The sequence below is a fragment of the Saimiri boliviensis genome, chromosome 8 (assembly GCF_048565385.1).
Source record: "Saimiri boliviensis isolate mSaiBol1 chromosome 8, mSaiBol1.pri, whole genome shotgun sequence".
Taxonomy (NCBI): Eukaryota; Metazoa; Chordata; class Mammalia; order Primates; family Cebidae; genus Saimiri; species Saimiri boliviensis.
In genome coordinates this window covers 26078458-26098713 of record NC_133456.1, presented here as the reverse complement: position 1 = coordinate 26098713, position 20256 = coordinate 26078458, and the positions used below count along the sequence as shown (strand labels likewise).

Sequence of the window (20256 nt, the reverse complement as noted above, 5' to 3'; positions counted from 1 at the left end):
AATGAGTTCATGTGTGTAACGCACTTAGAACAATTCCTGACACCAAAACACGCGCTGTAAGAAGTGTTTCTTCCTATGATTCTCAAAGACTTCTCACCTGTCCACTTTCTACAAACCAAAAGATCAAGTTAAGCTCCACTTTGGCTCTTTCACCTCCAAAAGCGCAGGGTCAATGGCTACACATTCTGCCCCACCCCCAACGCCACCAGCCCGGGTTTCCTAACTCCATATCCTTCACGCCCCCAGCCCTATCCTTCACCCTCCAGGCCATCTGGTCCTTTCACAACCAGCAAAGCCCAAAGCAGCATTCAGCTTCCCCCAGGAGCGCCTTAGCATGACTCTGGGAACGCGCGTCTGCTGAGGGGACGGGGCAGCTCTGCGAGGACCCTGGGAACGCGCCTCCGCTGAGGGGGCGGGGCAGCTCTGCGAGGACCCTGGGAACGCGCCTCCGCTGAGGGGGCGGGGCAGCTCTGCGAGGACCCTGGGAACGCGCGTCCGCTGAGGGGGCGGGGCAGCTCTGCGAGGACCCTGGGAACACGCCTCTGCTGAGGGGGCGGGGCGGCTCTGCGAGGACCCTGAGAACGCGCCTCTGCTGAGGGGGCGGGGCGGCTCTGCGAGGACCCTGGGAACGCGCCTCTGCTGAGGGGGCGGGGCGGCTCTGTGAGGACCCTGGGAACGCGCCTCTGCTGAGGGGGCGGGGCGGCTCTGTGAGGACCCTGGGAACGCGCCTCTGCTGAGGGGGCGGGGCGGCTCTGCTGAGGGGACGGGGCGGTTCTGTGACGTCACACCCGGCGCGCCCCAGGAGACCTGGCAACAGAGCCCGGCAGGGATTGCCAGGAGAAGGCGGCGAAGCGCTCAGGGTCCTAGCGCTAACGTTACAGTAGGGTACCGCCGCTGCTGCCTCCCCGGCCGCTGTTGCCCTCCCTGCCTAGCTTCTATTGGTCTCCTTCTGCCAAGGGTGGTGGGAACTGGATCTCTCCCCACATCCCTCCCTCGAGGCGCCAGGTGTCGCCTGAAGCCAGACAGCCGGTTTGGGAGCGAGCCTGAGGTAGCCACCCCGGAGGGGAAGTGGAGGCAGGGCAGGGCTCCGAGCGGGTGGGAGGGAGGGGTCCTGCCCGACGCCCCTGGATTCTGAGCCTCTCCTTGTTCACAGAGCAGGGGGAGGGAAGGCAAGGAGAGCTTTAAGGGAATGTGACTGGGGGGGATTATGGCTTTCCGGCCAAACTGTGTGCGCATTTTGTACCCAGATACTATTCTACGGTTTCTTAACCGGAGGACAGTGATGGGGAGACTCAGGAGTCTGGAAACAGAGCCCTTCCCGGAGGAGCCACACCTCTGCGTATTCATCAGAAACACGGATATAGAAATAGCTTTGGGGGAATTGTCGTGAGGACCAGTGGGCATACCTAGCACTTCATAGACTGCTGCCACTCATTCATTTCATAGCTAGCACTTCACAGACTGCTATCACGCGTTCATTTTCACTAGTATCTATTGAACACTGAGTTCCAGGCACTGGGCTGGACATCGCGATGGTGTAGTGAGCAAAAACTGACCCTTCCTGCCGTGGAGTTTGCTGGGGGAGGCACATGTTACTCGAAGAATCACACCAACCATAGGTAAGTGATGCTCTGATAGGGTATGTACAGTGGAACTGACAGGGTGGTCAGGGAAGGCTGTGCAGACCTCCAAAGGAAGAATTAACCTGTTAATAGGGGGAGAATGCATTCCAAACAAGAGCAACCGCATCCCAAACCCAAACAGTGATGTGCAGTTGCCTGGTGCTTGGCTGCAAGTGCTGCTCATAGAAACTGCATCTGAAATTCCGGCCTGGAGCCTTTCATTCATGTAACTGGAGCCTCTCATTTATGAAACAGAAGCCTGGTTTAGCCCATACCAATAAAACCAAGTGAGAGGTTCCATAAACAAGACTATAGTCTATTTTAAGACCTGCATTCTTCAGCACTTGGCAGGTGTATGTTGGTCTGTCATTTTACATTGGGAGCATGTAAGCTCCACTTAAGAGGAAATTTATTGAATTGGAAGAGTTGGGGGTATGGATGAGCTCTGTATAATTGAAGAAGGCTACTATTCAAGAGCTTTAAAAATGGAAAAGAATTTTATGAAATGTTAGAATTGAGAAATGTTTAGAATGGAACTTTCTCCCACTTCTTTGAGGTGAACAAGTGCCCCATATTGTCCAAAGGCAGAAAACCTGGGCTTTGATACCTCTTTAGCTCAGAGAATTTCAACTCTTCATGATTCAAAAGTGCATGGAACTCCTGAAAGTAAATGGGAACATGGGAGGATAATTTGACCTGACCCTCCTTCCGTGTTTTCCATTTCTACAAGGGTGGCACTACCGTGCACCCAGTCATCCAAGCTTCAAAACTGATAGTCACTCTAGACTCTTCTGTCCTTCACCGCCTCCTCCTTCTCCTCCACTTTCTTTTTCTTCTCCTCCTCCACCTTAACCTCCTCCTCCTCCCTCTGTAGTTACCAAATCCTGTAGATCCTATTTCCTAAATACCTGTCTCTTTTATCTCTCTCTATGACAACTACTTTTCAAGGCAGTGAAGCTCCTGAGAGTTGTCAAAAGTGCTTTAGTCTCCTAACCTGGCTCCCTGCCAGAAGCTTCACCACCCTCTCTTCAGCCCGTCCATACAGCTGTCAGTCAACGTGTGTTTCAGAGTACAACAAAGAGAAATAAATCATACAGTAATTTTTGAGCATATAGTAATTTTAACAAGCTCAATATAAAGAATTGCTAATGATAGGAATGGAGTAATGAAGGATTGGCTGCTATGCCGGGAGAGATCTAAAATATACAGGAATCACGGATATAAGGAGCAATCCTTCCCCCTGAGACAGACGACCCAAGGAGGAAACCTTTCCCAGAGCTTGGTGCAGAGGGAATGGCCACAGCTGACTGGGGAGCAGAGAAATTGCTGAGGTGCCAGGCAGACAAAATTTACTCTCTCAAACACCAGAGAAGCCATTCACACAAAGGTGACTCACTGGCAGCACTCCGCTACAGAGCTTCCCAAGAGGTGCCGGGGGCACTGCTAGCCACGGGGCACTGTTGGCCACTGTGTACTGCAGCAGTTGGGTACTCAGGAGATCACACACTGCATGAACCAGATGCTGGGAAAGCTGTGTGCTACAGAATCCCAGCACGGGAGAAACTACAAATTCCTGCAGCCTAGCAAGAGGAGCACACCTGAATTCCCAAGAGAAACCTCTTCCTCCTCCAGTCCTTCCAGTGCCCTGTACTAACAAAGCTTACCATTATGGGGGCTGGCAAGGGAAAAATGTTAAAGGACCTAGTTCAATTTTTGCAGAGGAGGCAATACAATGTGAATTTGGAGCTGAGAGGCAAAAACTGATAACTGGCACCTCAAGCTGACACTGACTGTGTGACTCTTGTGCTTAAATTTTCTAGTGGCTCCCCATTGCCTTCAAGAAAAAGTTCCAAAGCCCAAGCCTTGAGCTGTATTTCCAGCCTTAGGCCCAACCACTCCTACTCTGCCCACTTTAGAACTCTGTAATTACAGTTCCCTGAACTCGTCATGTTTCTGACAACCACACATCTTTGCCTAAGTCCTTCTAGCTACATGGAATTCTCTCCTTACTCCCATAAGCAAGCATATGCTTATTGAATACCTACCCTGTACCTGGCACTCTTCTGGGTGCTTGAATACAGCAGTGAACAAACCGGGTTGTTCCAGGTCTCAGTTTAGATATCACCACTCTTTGAAAAGTATTTTTTGACCTCCTTCTCCTACCTCCAAATGTTAGATACCTCATCCAAGAGTTTTTCTTCTGTTCTTCTATATCTAGTGTAGGCTTCTTGACACTTATTATGCCTTATTTGAATTACTGATTTTCCTGTCACTCTCTTCCACTAGACTGTGATCTCCATGAAGCAGAGTGTGTGACTTATTTATTTAGGTATTTATTTAGGTATCTCAGTATTCAGCACAATTCCAATAAAACACTTTGGTTTTATTAGATTAACGATTTCCTAAGGATCACATGATTAGTCAAAAATAGACCCAAGGCCAAAATCCTGGACTCCAGCCTCACAGTCAAGAGTGCTTCTTCACTAAAGCTTCATCTGCCCTCTGGATGTTATGCCATAACTAGCTATGAAGGAAAGCAGCCCTGTGTTTTGTTTTGGAAAAGGCCAGTGCAATGTCGAATATCATCAGGAATGGTAATGGAAACTCAAGAGAAACATAGCCCTAATCTTATATTGGAAACTATGGTGGACTCACCCCTCAGAGCCTTTGTTTGTATGTTTTGAATCTCTGAATCATAGGAATGCTACAAGGAGATCAGAAGTAGGAAGGACAACCAGCCTGACAAACATGATGAAAACTCATCTCTACTAAAAATACGAAAACTAGCCAGGTGTGGCAGCATGCACCTGTAGTCCCAGCCACTCAGGAGGCTGAGGCAGGAGAATTGCTTAAACTCAGGAGGTAGAGGTTGCAGTGAGCCAAGATCATGCCACTGCACTCCAACCTGGATGACAAAGTGAAACTCCTTTAAAAAAAAATAGGAAGGACAAGTAAAGAATGAAAATGGTGTAGGGTGTTATGATACTTACTCTTAAATAAAGACTTTCATACACTTACATAAGACAGGGCTAACGTGACCCCTCAAGTGTGTACACCAGATCTCCAAATCATGGCATCATGTGCAACTTTATGGGACATAGTTTACATGCCAGTCTGTAAATGAGCCACGTGTCCCTAGAATTGTGGACGATGAGGTGAACATGGGGGAAATCTTTGAAATATGAGCATGGCTAATTCAAAAGAGGTACCTATTCATTTGTTAAATAACAAACATGTAGAACTCATGATTTCAAGAAGTAATACTAGCAAGGTACATAAGCAAGGTTATATGACCAAGGGTTAAAATTGTTACTGTTGCCATGGAAGGTTATTTAATTAGGACTGGGGCATCTTTTCATTTACATAAGATTATCTGAGACTCCAGGAGAGAAATTAAACAATTGCACAATAAGTAAAAGATCCTGTCAAAATACGTGGACACAGAAAATGGTGCAGCCACTGTGGAAAACAGTATGGCAGTTCCTCAAAAACTTAAAATACAATTACCATGTGATCCATCCATTCCATTTCTGGGTATATATATCCAACATGATTTAAAGCAAGGACTTGAACACATTTGTACACCTATGTTCATAGCAGCATTATTCACAATAGCTAAATGGTGGAAACGATCCAAATATCCATTGACCTATGAATGGATAAAATGTGCTACATCTAACAAAATATCATTCATCCTTAAGAACAAAGAAATTCTCAGCTCAGGACCAGGGGTGAAATAGGTAACACATCTGACGATGGATCAGAAGAAAAAGGAAATCCTGACACATGCTACCACATGAATGAACCTTGAAGACATTGTGCCAAGTGAAATAAACCATATACAAAAGGACAAATACTGTATGCCATATGATTCTATATGATAGAGTAGTCAAATTCACGGAGCTAGAAGAATGGTGGTTGCCAGGAGCTATGGGGGAGGAGAATAGGGAGTTCGTATTTAATGGGCACAGAGTTTCAGCTGGTGAAGATGAAGAGGGTCTGGGGATGGATGGTGGTCATGGTTGCACAACAATGTGAATGGACTTAATGCCACTGAACTATACATTTAATACGGTTAAAATGGTACATGTTATGTATTTCTAACACAAAGAATATACATTTATATATGTGTAGACAATATAAGCAAATAAAGCACGGCCCTTTGACAGATAAAATGGTTTCAAAAGTCACCAGAAACAACTTAAAAGAGTAACTTTTTAAATTATGAAATATTTCATATGTACAAAATTAAATACACAATGTAAGTATAAAAATAATAAAACAAACATCTAGGCAGCAACCATCCAGCTTAAAACATAGAACATTACTACTAGTCCCGAGACCCTTGTATCTCCCTAATGACATCCCTCTCCCTCCTCCACCAGGGGTAACCACCATTCTGAATTTGTATTTATCATTCCTCACTCTTTTTTGTAATATTACACATATGTCACCAGAAACAATATATTGCTTTTCCACCTACATGGTGAGAGTCCTCCATGGGGATGTCTGTGGCATTACTCATTGAGAACTGTTGCTATTGTCTTAACAATTAAAGGTTTCATCATGATGTAGTGACCCTCTTTATTCCTAATCGTCCATTTTGCCTTAAAGTATCTTTTGCCTGGTGTTAGTTTAAGGCATTTTGCCTTAAAGCATCTTTTGCCTGGTATTATTGGTTATTATTTACTTATTTATACCCTTTTTACTGTGAGTCTTTCTGTGTCTTTTTTTCAGGTGTATCTATACCTATATTTTAACTGGCACATTTAAGCCCATTTATTTTTATTGTGATTACTGATATGTATGCACTATTTACTACCATGTTATTTGTCCACTTTTCCTATGTCTTCTCTGGTCCTTTCTTGCCTTCTTTTTGATTGATGTTTTTTTAAAAAATTCATTTTTTCCTCTCTACAGATTTAGTGGTTATATTACAGTTATAAGTTTTCTAATACTTTGCAGAGTCTAAAATTAATCATTATTTTATCCTCCTTTTCTTCCAAATAAAAGAAAATGGCTCAGACAGATGAGCAAAGATGCATCCCGCTGGAGCTGCCGGAAATGCTGAAGAAGTTTGCCAGAGCCGCCATCCTGGCGCAGCCGCAGGACCTCCTCCAGTTTGGGGTTGAGTAGGTGCTCCTTTCTCGCCTTCACCCCTTAGAGGACCGGCCAGGAGAAAGGGTCCTAGACAACCGGGGAGGTTGTCATGGCTGCAGCCAGGGTCGGGACTAACTGGCATCATCTTTGTGGGTTTTAGCCCTCGCATTGCTTTGATGCTTTAAAATTCACGCATAGATACTACATCTAATGGGGTGAGGATGGGATGCCTCCCCTAAGCCAGCCAGATTGAACAGTAGGATGCCAGGCCAATAGGCCGTGTCCTGGGGCAAGTAGCAAGAGTTACATGACCGTGTCACACCAGCGTCTGCACACCCACCTCCTCCCTGCTCTCCTTTTCCCAGTCCCGGTGGAAAGAAGAGTTGTAACCTCCAAAGCTTCATCTGCTTTTTCTTCGTTCTCCTCTCACCACTGGATGGCAGCAGTGCAGCCTGGGAAGGGAAGGGACAGCCCTGGGTAGATTGAGTGGGACAAGTCCAGCTAGTTCACCCCTTTAAAGAGACACTTCCACCTCTGCTGTTAAAATTCATACTTGGACCTAACCAAAGATACTTTGTATCTTGTTTTGAGGAAATTATTGTTATTTAGTGTTTCTCTGAACTGATTTGTTCTGCCAAAATCAAGATGTCCACACAGTACACGTTGCATTCTGAGAAAGGCCAAGCAGAGTGCTGAGGTCCTCAGGCATGTCTCTGTAAACAATGTGCCTCAAACACGGGTGCCTTCTTTCAGGAGGGACCTCCAGAGGCTGCTCAGTGGATGGAACTTACACAGCAATCGCTGCGGGCCAGGCTTGAAGCAGCTTTCCACAGAAAGCCTCTCAGCTGTGAAACTGCTTCTTAGACAAACTTGCCTGCTTAAAACTGGGGAACCAGGACTTGAGGCAGTAGTCGGAAGATCACTAGACCTCATGGACCATTTTCAGGCTGTTTTTACTGTTTGATGATTCCCTGCTTAGTAGGGTTTCAGTGGGAAAGGGAGAGTAAGGGAGGCTGTTGAGAGAAAGCCAGTGAGTTGGGGAAGCGAAGATGCCCTCAGCCTGAGGCTGTGAGTGGGTGCACTGCGCAGATGGTAGGGAGAAAGTGTGGACACCTTTGAGAAGACACAAAATGTCACCTTAGAGGGGCCTTTCAGAGTCTTGGAGCCAGTGCTGTCGTGTTCCTGGGCTGGATTAGGATGCAACTTTGCAATTGGAAGGAAAACAAGCCAGTGGTGCTCATATAAAAAAACATAGCTGGGGGGTTGCTTTGCCTAGTAATGAGCCCCGTTTAGTTTTCCTTTCTAAATTTTATTATTGCCTCTAAGATTGAACTTTAGCATCAGAAGACTAATTTATTTTGGTATAGTCAGATAGACTTTTTCTTATATATTAGTTTCAAATCCATTTCATTGTTCTTGTGCTGCTGTTTTATAGTAAACAAAACGACATTGCTCAGTATTATTCCTGACATTGAGGTAAGAAGGCATTCCACTATTGTAGCCTCCCTGCTTGCATATTGTATCAATGCTATAAATTTTTTAAGACACCCATGAAAACTTCCTTTGCAGTTTAACCACAATGAAAAAAGAGATCATGACCTAAGAGCCCCTCCATTCTATCCAGACATGAAAAGCACCTCTCAGATGGTTTTATGTGATTTACTTAAAACCTGTGGCATTTTAGAGAATAAAACTTCTACAAAGTATTTCCAAGACAAAATATGTATTTAATTCATTGCAAGTAAGAATTTCCCTACATATGTGTTGTCAACAAAGAAACCTCTGATCAGCCATTGTCAGGACGGGTACTTACTTGTCCTCTGGTGGGCATGTGTTACAACACAAAACATTTGTGGTTCATGGATCGTCAATAACCAGGCTTTTGATGGAGACAGACCCTGCCATACAGCACTGGTGACCCACGTCAACGGCTCATGTCCGTTCCCTGCTGCAGGCAGCCTCTTTTCATCTTTTGCCAATTTTGAATCAGAACTCAGTACTTGTTCCACATTCCCCCAAAACAAAGTCCACTCCACAAAATATTGAGGAGCAGGCAGATTTGACTGAAAATTTTGAGGGAAGATAAACAGTTTTCTTTCACAGGCCCCACGTAACTTAAGATCGTCTCAAACCTTCTTTGGCTTGTCTTCTCTCCTGAGCCTCGCACAGTGCCCTGCCAACCCTGTCTCCCTTCCCTCTTGAAGCCCTGAGTCTCACCATCTCCAGCCAGAAACCCTGCCTGATTGACCCCTAGGACACTTCCATCTCTTCCCCTTCCCTCCTTTTTTCTTCTTCAGAGATGGAGGTCTCACTGTGTCACCCAGGTTGGGGTGTAGTTGCACAATTACAGTTTGCTGCAGCCTCAAACTCTTGGGCTCAAGTGGTCCTCCAGCCTCAGGCTCCAGAGTCACCGGATTACAGGCCCTTGCCACCATTCCTGTGCTGTCTTCCCCTTTCATATGTACATTGCTCTAGTTCTCTTCCAACTTCTCTTCCCAAGATTACATGTACATATGTAATATATTATCTGTGTGTTCTAAACACTCAGATATGACTAAAAAAAAAAAAAAAAAAAAAAAAAACACTTGACCCCAATATGCCCCAGGAATTGAATACTCAAACTTTTGGTTCTTCCTCATCCTTAGAGAAGAACAAAGCTTTGTATTCTCAAAGCATTCTCTATGCCCTAAATGGAAAGTAACATATTCAGGCTTTTCCCACATGTACATGAACTAAACACACTGACACACAGAAGCCACTTAACAAGGGTTCCCTTCTCTACCTCCTTTCCTCAGAAAAAGGGGGAAGGATTGCTAGAACAGCCAGAAGTCCCTGGTGTATAGGATGCTCCTCCTACTCTCTTTTTTTCTTGTAGTTATTTTGAGGGCCTGTGCCGTGGAAAGAGTTCTCCGGTGAGAGAGCAGTCTGATCAAGTCGGTTTGTGTAACTGGGCAGAATTAACACCTGAGCTGTTAAAGACCCTGCATTCTCGGGTAAGGGCCCTGCTGCAGCATTGAGGGAATGTAGGAACAGTGTTGAGGCTGGGTGGGCACAGACAAAAGCCCACTGTTCTTCTGACAGTCAGCTGACCACTTAGAACCACCCTAAAATACACTAAACCATGGACTGAAAGTAAATCTTCCCTTAGAAAAATGGGAATAATTTTGAAATAGGCTGTAGGCTGAGTCGTTGGTGGGGTCATCCCAGATTTCCTTGAAGCTGGCAGAATGTACAGGGGTTCAATGCAATGCTAATCCCATCTCTCCATAAAAGTGCAGGTCCTCAGTCACTCGGCAGTGTTTCCCTTCCTGATCCCGACCAAAATATGATGCCAGTCACAGTTTGGGGAAGGGTATATTTTAGCTCCCCAGCTATCCTAGGTCCAGACATAGCTTTTAGGTTTTAAGGAGAGGCTGCGAGCCTCTTCACAGCCACATCATCCTGGCAGCTGCCTGGTGAACGGATGCATGGGTCCGGCTTGAGAAAGTTTGTGGTTTGGCCAATCCCCAGGAAATATGGTTGAGCATCACCATACCCTGCTTTATGATCCAGGACAGAGAGGTTTTGGGTGATTTAGGACTGGCTTGGCTAACTGCCTTGGTCCCAGAGGCTTAGCATTTCACTAGAATCAGAGGGTCAGGAAAGGTGTTGGAGCACGTCATCGGGGCATCTGTGCCTTTGTTGCATTGGTGGCCAGCAACCACTCATCCTCCCTCCCTTTATCCACCAAGTACCTTGCACAGTGACCATGACAGAGCTCTAAAGTACCTGGGATCAAGCAACATTAGGCATCCAGACCAGATCCCCGTGGGTCAGCCACATACCCCGTATCAGTCCTGGGAAAGCATGAGGGATGCACTTGAGGTCTAGAGCTAAGAACTCAGCGCAACTGGGAAGAAAGAGACCTATGTCTTGTCCTGGTTTTACCATTAATTAGTGGCCTCAGGTAAGCACTCTAACCCTTGGTTTTGTTTTCAGACTCTTCTATCTGTCATATAAGGAATAAAACAGTTTAGGAATATGATAGCAGATAAAAGCATCACAAGAAATTAAAATATAAATGTGTATCTTTTGCACAATTGTGACACCTAAAGTTTAAAAATTAATAAATTTCAGCCCTGGGATTTGCAAAGATAACTGCCACATAGAGCCATCTTGTACCTTCCTAACACGCCCTTCCCACCCCTTACCACGTGTTGGGAGATGTGGACCTGGTCTGAGGGTGGGGTGTTCCCCAGGGTCTTGCCTCAACTTCTCCCACATCCTCTGTGTTGTGTCTGTCCCCTGCCCTGCAGGTTGCTGGCAGACTGATCATCCACGCAGATGAGCTGGCCCAGATGTGGAAGGCGCTGAATCTTCCAACAGATCTGTTTAATAGTGTGATGAGCGTGGGTCACTTCACGGAGGAGATTGAGTGGCTGAAGTTTTTAGCCCTCGCTTCCAGTGCTCTGGGAGTTGTAAGTTAGCTTGACTGTTTTTTTGTTCCTGAAGGGGAAAGCTCCCTCTGGGCCTGGAAGGGCAGTGCATCTGTACACATGGTCTACTCTCCAGAGCTGATGATAAACATGCCTCTTCTCATCTTGCCCTTCTCTCTGAATCAAGGTCATTTCAGTGCTCGTCAGGCAGAAGCAGGGGTTAGGAGGAGAGAGAGAGGGAAACACCATCATCAGACTCTGGGGAGAGTTGACTATAGTGTAGTTTTGGATTATTTATGAATATTGTCCTGAGATTTATTTTAACTCTACTCTCTCCATTCATATTCCCAGAGACAACCAAAGCCAGCTGTAGAAAAAGACTTCCAAACACCTAGAGTATATATCAGTAGACACTTTTAAAAAGGGGTACAATCTTATAGAAAGCTACTGTGTAACACACAGAATTGGATGCAAAACTCAGACATAAAACAAAAACAGGAGAGATGAGACTATTTCTGAATTTAGTCATGACATCTCCGTGCATGCAGGATGTTTACGCAGATTCATGCCTTTTCCAAATTTGACTCGTTTGATATTGGAAAAGACATTTTACTGTTCTGAAGCAAAAGATGCTGAAATCAGTTTATATGTATAGATATTTAAAGCTTGAGTATCTTATATGTGGACTTCCATTGTTAAACATTGTTAAAATCACTTAAAATGAATCAAAAACAGGTTTTTTTTAGTAGAATCCCTGAGATACATACAAGTTTGAAGATTTTTGAGAGAGTAACTGCCTCCACCAAAACCAAATGGTATGAAAAGGTAGTTCGAATCATTCAGCATTTCTAAACATCATCTTGTTCTTCTCAAATATGCGTGGAATGCATATTTGACAGTTTTGTTTCTGAGAAAACTTAGCAGAAATATTGTACACCAACTTTTCCTATAGATTCCCCTACAGCCTTCATAACAATCATTTCTTTAGAGAGAACTAAACTAAAGGACATTTGTGGCTTTTTTTTCCTTCATTATCCTTTATAGCATTTTATACTGAATAAATCACTATCCTCCAAGGAGGAAAGGAAAGGAAAGAGCAGAGGCCTATGACTTTTCAATCAGGACTGGAGAAAACAACAAACGGGAAGATAAGAAAGTGGATTTATTTTATTAAATTCTCATAGGGTTACAGATTTTTACACACCACACTTGGAGACGTTTTGGGGGAAATGTACCTTGAAAGTTTTATCTGTAGTTAATTCTAATCTTCTTGGTCTACCTCACCCACAAAGGGTCAAATAAGAAAATAAATAAATTCAGTCCAGTCCTGAAACTTTAGTCTAATGCAGTAACTGAAACAGCCTAAAGGTAAATTTCCCAGTGTCTCAGGTTTTTCTTCACTGTGCTCTCTTCTCCAAGAAGGCAGCTGAATGTAGACAGAGAGAGGTGACTCTAGGACCACAGAGCAGTCAAGTGAAGGGTTTCCCACATCCTCAGTCTTCTCTGGCATCTCTGGTCTCCATGGCAATGCCCATCTGTCTGGTCACTGGCTGCTTGCAGCTTAAGTTTTTGGTCTCTTATCTGTCAGATTGGTGAAAACCTGACGATGCCTCCCCTACTGGCTCATTTCAGTTCTCAGTGGTGTTCAGGGCCTCCTTGAGTCTCTGCCAGGCTCACCCATCTGCTCCCTGGCTCTGGTGGTTTACTTCACAACCCTCACCAGTTTGTGATGTGACTCAGTCTTTCCCTTATCATCATACCACACAGTAACAAAGAGTGACTTTGGAAAGTCATTTTCCAACCCTCCCTCTGCTTAGCCCACTGTGTAGATGTTAGGTTTCCTCTGATGTACCTGTCTCCCAGACTGAAGAGGGGAAACCATGAGATGAATTGTATCTTTTTACTTCCCTTCTAAAACAGGGAGGTGGGATTAAATGTTCCATGAGGTTCTTCTACCGCTGACATTCTGTGATTCTATCCTCAATTGTCTGCTTTCTCTGAGATACCCTGAGACATACCTCTGAATAAATACACTCAATACTTAATATTTTTTAGAATGAATTATGTGGTGACATTTCAATGAAAAAAATTCAAGCTTTCTAGAGTCTTAAATTGTTCCCACCTCATTTTATAAGAGCAATATTTTTGTTTTCTTTCTTGTATCTAAACAGATCTCAGGACTATTGCCTGGAAGAGTAACTTTCTCCTCATTTTATCTAACTTTTTATAGACTATCACCAAAACTCTCAAGATAGTGTGTGAGGTCTTATGTGACCATGATGGTGGGCCACCCCGGATACCTTTCAGCATGTTCCAATTTCTCTACACGTATATTGCCAAAGTGGATAGGGAGAGCTCTGCATCACATGTCAGCCGGATGCTAAGCTACATTCAGCAGGAAGTGTAAGTTAACTTTTACAAAGGAGAGGTGAAAGAATACCAGGATAACAAATCTAGTGGCCCAAGATAGAGCGAGATTATTATATTATACTGCTCTGAGAACAGAAAAGTATTGTGAGGAACATGAAACATGGATCTGAAAGAAAAGGGGAAAGGGAAGGAGAAGAGGGAGGAAAAGAATTATATAGGACAATAATTCCTTGAGTGCTACTGAGACCACCAGTAATGACAGCAGCAGCACCTGAGAATATGTTAGAAATGCAGAATCGCAGGCTACACCCTGGACCTATGGAATCATAAACTCTAGGGGTGGGGTCTAGGAATCTGTGTCTTTATAAGCCTCCCTAGTAACTCTGACTCGTGCTTTGCTAAGATCAGTGGAACAGAAGTGGAGGAGGAGGAGCAAGAGGAGCAAGCAGTCAAGGGTAAAGAGAAAAGGAGGCTGGGCATGGTGGCTTACACCTGTAATCCTAGGATGGGTAGACAGCTTGAGCTCAGGAGTTCAAGACCAGCCTGGGCAATATGGTGAAATCCAGTCTTTACTAAAAATAGCTGGGTGTGCTGGTGTGTGCCTATACTATTTAATTGGGAGGATGGCTGGAGCCCAGGAGGTGGAGGTTGCAGTGAGCCAAGACTGCACCACTTACTCCAGCCTGAATCACAGAGCCAGAGCCTGACTCAGAAAAAAAACAAAGTTAAGAAAAAAAGCATCAACAGCAGAATTTGAAATGAGAGAGTTGTTTGTATATTGTCTTTCTTAACTGTCAATGAACTAACTGCAGATAAACCTTTTTCCAAACAGAATTGGTCCTGATGGTATAATCACAGTGAATGACTTTACCCAAAACCCCAGGGTTTGGCTGGAGTAAAAGCACAATTTTGGCAATTTTAAGGGAAGATACAGAGATGCCTGTACTTCAGAATGACTGAAACCCATATACCCTCCAAAATCAATTTTCTTGTACAACTGGTACACACGAATAAACCATTAAAAATATGAAATCAGAAATGTATAAATTAAGATGTGAAATTGTTGGAACAAAACACCTTCATTACCAGGAGATTAGTATTCCTTCCACATGGACACTGAGTAAAAGTGGCTGACAAAGTATGGATAGAAAATGCATCTCCAATCAAAGCTAGACAGTCAGATTTTTAAAAGGTAGAATGTTAACCAGACACAGTGTGGTGTTCTGTGATTGTTAGGCATCATTTAGATGAGTGTCCTTTATGTGGTCAATTGAAGTTTTTAAGAGTTTATTTCTCCATTTGTTGGTACTGTGCTAGTCATTCATTCATCCTCTCATCAATATTTATTGAGGTTAGCTATGTGCCAAGAATAGGCTTGCCAGAAAAAATACAGGACACTAAGTTAAACTTGAATTTCAGACAAACCACAAACATGTTTTGTTTTGGTTTTTGCTAAACCTGGCAACATTCCAGGAATTCTTCCGGTTTCTGAGCACATACAAATAAATAATATCTGAATTCTGCCTTCAGGGAGCTCACAGTCTAAGGCTAAGATAAGATATGAACATAAATCACTTTCACACAAATGGCTTCGAGAAGAACTAACAGTATTAGAAAGTGTCAGTGTCAACGGACTTTTCTGAAACCATATACAAATGTCATGAAACCCACTAGAGAAGATCCCCTACATAAGCCCAAGACCTTCTGACAATGTCTTAAAGATTTTCCTTTCTCAAAGGAAACAGTTGAGATTAACAGTCTGTGATTATGGCTCTTAATGTCAGGTATGCCAAGAACTGTCCGGAGTCAGTTCCTTCTATTTGTAATACTGTCCCCTCTTAAAAGTTGCTTTCGCTCAAAAAATCATGTTATGTTATATGCATATATCTCTCTACAACAATTGAGGAGAAATTTGTCTATTAGTGTCTAAAGGTAAGCGGCGATTGTGATTAGATGTTACCATGGTCCTCGATTTCTGACTAGAGTGAAACAAACTCTTCCCCCACAGCACTGGGCTGCACCTGCAGGGGATGGGCAATAACTAATCCTACTGGCTGTCTACCTTCTAGCCAAAGTGGCCCATCATTTCTGTCTGCTCTGGAACCTAAGGCTGTTTGAGAAGGCTGAAGCACTACAGGTGAAACCTGGCACTGTAATTAATCAGGATTAGAGAATGAGTGAAATCCTTTAACCTGCCTCGGATTCTTGGTGTCAGTTTCTGCTTCACTGTGGCCAAAGGACTGACATATGGTCTTGTCTGCAAATAGGGAATAACGGGGTAGAGAAGAGATAGTCCAATTTGATAGACATTAAAATAACAAATTAGGTTCATAAATGTAACAAAAGCAAAAGGGTCCTTTGCACATTTGGGAAAACAGGTTGAAATCAGAAACTAAGTCCTGGTAGCCTTGAACACAATCACTCAAAAGTGAGGCTAATAAAATTCCAACAAAGTGTATACTGGACACAGACATGAAGCTATTGGTGCTGTAGCTATCTGTGCTTACCAAGACTAAGCACAATTGGCAATACCATTGTTGCAATGCCAATTGCTCTTCTTTTAAACCACCACTTTGGTGTGCACCATCTTCCTCCTCTCCTGCCCTGGCAATGCTTGCTCCAAGCTATTGACACTGCTATGCTACAGCTGCTCACCAGGGACGGCTTATTTATAGCACACCTGTCAAATCAACCTGCAGTCACCCCAAGGATGGAAAACAGCTTTGTGCTTTGCCCTCTGAGTTATGCTGTATTAACAATATTACAAACACTGTATTAATGATAATAGCCAACATTTATTAAGCACTTACCATGTATAAGGCGCTGGGTACAGTGCTTTATATACTCAAAATTTTCCTTACAATATGACCTTATGAAGTCATTGTCTCCATTATGAAGTCAGTGTCATCTCTAAGAAACAATCTTAGATAAATTAAGTTGTTCAGTGTCACTGGTGAGAAAGAATTTGAATCCAGATCTGTCTGACTCCAAACCTATGATGGCTTATATATATCCTCAGGGCTTGTCTAGGTATGGATTCCTTCCATTCCCCTCCCCCCCACACCTGAAGTGATCCCTGGGACAGAGAATTACATGCAAATAGTTTATTTAGGAGGCAATCTCAGAAACAGTGGAACAGGGATAGGAAGAGTAAGATATTACAGTGAAGGGAAGAAAGCCAATAAATAGGGTGTTATCCAGCCAGTTACCCCCGTATCCCAATACTGCTGAGGAACTCTGGAAGACAGCACAGAATACATCTCAGAGTTATCCTAATCAAGGGGGTCAGGAAGCTCATCATCGATCACTGGATAATCCCCACCTGTCACTGACTGAGGGCTTCTTCCAGGGGCATTAATGTTCTGCCTTTCCAGCTTGCCTCAGCTTGCTCCTTTTGCTCCAGAAAAAAAATCTCTCAGACAGGAAGACATAGATGTTCACAGTAAGAAGCCACCCACATCTGCTACACTGCCTTACAGATATTTTAATAAAACAAAGTTTTAACATTTTAATCACTGTTAATGTTTCTCTTTGGGTCAGGTACAAGTCTTCAGGATCGGCAGGGCAATAAGTGACTGTCATTATGCTGTATTAAAATTTACACCTGACCCACAAACATGGCACATTGTCCCCAAACATTTCTTCCTTGTGATAAGATCATTCTAAAGGGGGACTCTTGATCCTTGCTGCCAACAGATCCTTGTCAGACCCATCCCACTGGCTTTCCTATCATAATCCGCAATATCTACAGAGTCCTAGAGTGACCCCAGTTAAACTGTCAAATGAAGGACCTTGTAACATATGGTTTATATTTCTCCTTTAAAAAAATTTTCAGGAAGCAATAAAATCAGGATTTTATAAAGCAAACACAGTGGGCTCTTTCTTTCCTAAATTAAACTGTTTTGATTAAAGTGAAGACTGCAGATACATAAGCTTCAGTGGGAAATGCAAAGATTATGTCTCAATTCCATTTTGTCTATGCTCCATGCCCTTCCTCTCCTTAATGCTCTTCTACCAGAGACCTACCATCCCTAGTTAACTGACAACTTCCAGGATCATTAGCACCCTGCAACAGAAGGAGCTGGACACCCCAGTATGGAAGGCTGGTTTCAAATTAGGTTAGAATAGGAATCTTAACCTGCAATCCTTGGAGAGGCTCCTGATCGCCTCTGATAACATATATATAACTATGTTTCCAAAATGTGCTCATTAGCATTTTTTCTGAAGAAAAAAGTATAAAGCTTTGAGCAATTTCTCAAAGTTGTATATTATCTCAAAAGGCCAAGAATCTCTAGATTCAAAATAGCCCCAAAGAGCACTAAGTGGCTTGGGGAAAGGCAGCAGCACACCCTCTCAGGTCTTTCCAAGCAGAACTGAGTTCATGCTCCCAACATGTGGCTTCTTTTTTTTTGAGACGGAGTTTTGCTCTTGTTACCCAGGCTGGAGTGCAATGGTGTGATCTCGGCTCACCGCAACCTCCGCCTCCTGGGTTCAGGCAATTCTCCTGCCTCAGCCTCCTGAGTAGCTCGGATTACAGGCATGTGCCACCATGCCCAGCTACTTTTTTGTATTTTTAGTAGAGATGGGGTTTCACCATATTGACCAGGATGGTCTCGATTTCTTGACCTCATGATCCACCCGCCTCGGCCTCCCAAAGTGCTGGGATTACAGGCTTGAGCCACCGCGCCTGGCACATGTGGCTTCTTATCCACAGCCTCTTACTTTTTGAATCTTAGATTCTGGCCATAAATATGTTTTTTTTTTTTTTTTGAGACGGAGTTTCGCCCTTGTTACCCAGGCTGGAGTGCAATGGTGCGATCTCGGCTCACCGCAACCTCCGCCTCCTGGGCTCAGGCAATTCTCCTGCCTCAGCCTCCTGAGTAGCTGGGATTACAGGCATGTGCCACCATGCCCAGCTAATTTTTTGCACTTTTAGTAGAGACGGGGTTTCACTATGTTGACCAGGATGGTCTCGATCTCATGATCCACCCGCCTCGGCCTCCCAAAGTGCTGGGATTACAGGCTTGAGCCACCGCGCCTGGCAAATATGTGTTTTTAGTTTAGATCTTCATATACTTTCAACTTTGGTCATTTCCTATAAACTGGAACATGGTCAAACCTGAATAGAGAGACCTTCACACTTCAGAGGTGAGTCAATTGGCAAAGTCATTGGTCCAACGTGCTGAATTATGAAAGACTGGATAGATAAGCAGAGTTGTGTATCCATGTTACTAGAGGGACTAAATCTCCAGACTAGGCTCAAAGGGCTAGTCCTGGATAATCCTGAGTTTCAGACATTCAAGTAGCTGTCAGCCCTGATGCACCAAAGCAGTTTAAACAATGGTTGATTCACTGATTTATTCAACAAATAATTAAGAAATTCCTACCATGTGCGAGGGATTGGGCTAGGCACTGGGGACACTGCTCTGAACAAGGTGAGGTCCCTGCTTTCATAGAGATTAAATTCTACTTAGTAAGACAGACATCACATAACTAATCACAAGTTTTTAACTATGAGGAATGATGCTACTACATAGTAGTATGGGGCACGCAGCTAGTTTGCAGGGGCAGGACAGAGAGGTTTTCCTGAGGAAGTAATATAGAGCAACTTCTGAAGCCACAGACAACTCAGAAAGATGTACTGCAGCCCACACGTCTTTGCCAAGCTCCAGACTCAACTATCCAGTAGCTAACTTTTCTTGGATGACTCCAAAGTACTCCCTAATTTAACATCCAAAAATGACTTTCCTGGTTTGCATTTTTTTTTCCAAATGAAATGTTGGAGAGAAATGAGTTCACAAGCTTCCTTCCTAAATGTGGATCTCTCCCACCACCCACCAAGATACAAAACCCAAAAACCAGGGTCAACAAATACCTCCCCTTTGCCTTAGTTTCCAACTCTGACAGCAAGTCCTCTCCATTTTACCTCCTATGCATCTCTCAAATACGTTCTCTTCATATTCCCTCACCACCACCTCCCTTAGATCCCCTCATCCCTTCCCAGCTACCAATATATTTCATCTGGACTTCCTATCAGTCTGGTCCTCACAGGAAACAGAAGACAATATAGATTTTGAAGATAATTAAAAGGTTTACAGAATGGACAAGGAAAACAACAAGGGGGTTGAGGCATGCCTGTGCACTAATGAGTTGGATTTCCATTTATAAACTGGAAAGAAAGAAAGCAGAACCAATACCTTAACCCCCTTTCAGGCCCATTCCCTTGCAGCCAAGTTGGCAATCAACCAAACTATTCTTCCTCACAACCTGTAGCTCCAACAACCACACACAGTGGCCGAGCACCAGGAGAGGTAGGCCTTTTCTGGATATTGGTCTTTAAACCATTTTCCTTTCTCTTTCTTCCCATTTAGGAATGGGAATCTACCGTGGAGAATGTGATTTGATCATCTACGGTTAAATAGTTGTTTGAGCCCCAAGTCCCTTCTCACTAAGAGGTCAGGGGCACCCTCCCTACAGTCTGTTCACATGAGACACAACAAAACCAACCACGGAGGCAAGGAATCTCATTATCTGCCTAACACAGACAGACTCAACAATTAGGATATGTCAGAAGTTGTCAGGCTTAAAAAGACAATCTCCAAGTTGACTGTTACCACAAGGCCCATGCGTATCCAACATGATACCACAATTATCACTGGGAATCAGTGCTACATACACACCAGCATAGTTGTTTTGTTACCACCAAGGCTCCGCAGCCAACTGCCTTCAAATGCCAATTCTAACACTTA

The 20256-nt window shown here is 43.9% G+C and overlaps 1 protein-coding gene across 4 annotated transcripts; it reads left to right on the top strand.

Moving 5' to 3' along the window:
- Positions 1–608: 608 nt before the first annotated feature.
- ROPN1B (rhophilin associated tail protein 1B) lies at positions 609–15386 on the top strand. Of its 4 annotated transcripts, none has more exons than XM_074404188.1 (7): positions 609–880; positions 1513–1619; positions 6636–6754; positions 9598–9715; positions 11018–11179; positions 13368–13540; positions 14340–15386. In XM_074404188.1, exons 3-7 carry the CDS (start codon positions 6639–6641, stop codon positions 14404–14406), a joined length of 636 nt encoding a protein of 211 aa, XP_074260289.1. In that variant the 5' UTR covers positions 609–880; positions 1513–1619; positions 6636–6638; the 3' UTR covers positions 14407–15386. The 4 variants fall into 4 exon arrangements, with proteins under 4 accessions (XP_074260289.1, XP_039333294.2, XP_039333292.2 ...); XM_039477360.2 differs by having other exon boundaries at positions 609–1048; XM_039477358.2 differs by having other exon boundaries at positions 609–1048; positions 1507–1619.
- Positions 15387–20256: the final 4870 nt, after the last annotated feature.

What these genes read in the sequence shown, in the direction of transcription:
- ROPN1B (XM_074404188.1), top strand. Translation starts at nt 6,639, where the DNA reads ATGGCTCAGACAGATGAGCAAAGATGCATCCCGCTGGAGCTGCCGGAA. An exon ending in CTCCTCCAGTTTGGGGTTGA is followed by an intron (nt 6,755 to 9,597) that starts GTAGGTGCTCCT and finishes TTTTTCTTGTAG; the next exon opens with TTATTTTGAGGGCCTGTGCC. An exon ending in TAAAGACCCTGCATTCTCGG is followed by an intron (nt 9,716 to 11,017) that starts GTAAGGGCCCTG and finishes CCTGCCCTGCAG; the next exon opens with GTTGCTGGCAGACTGATCAT.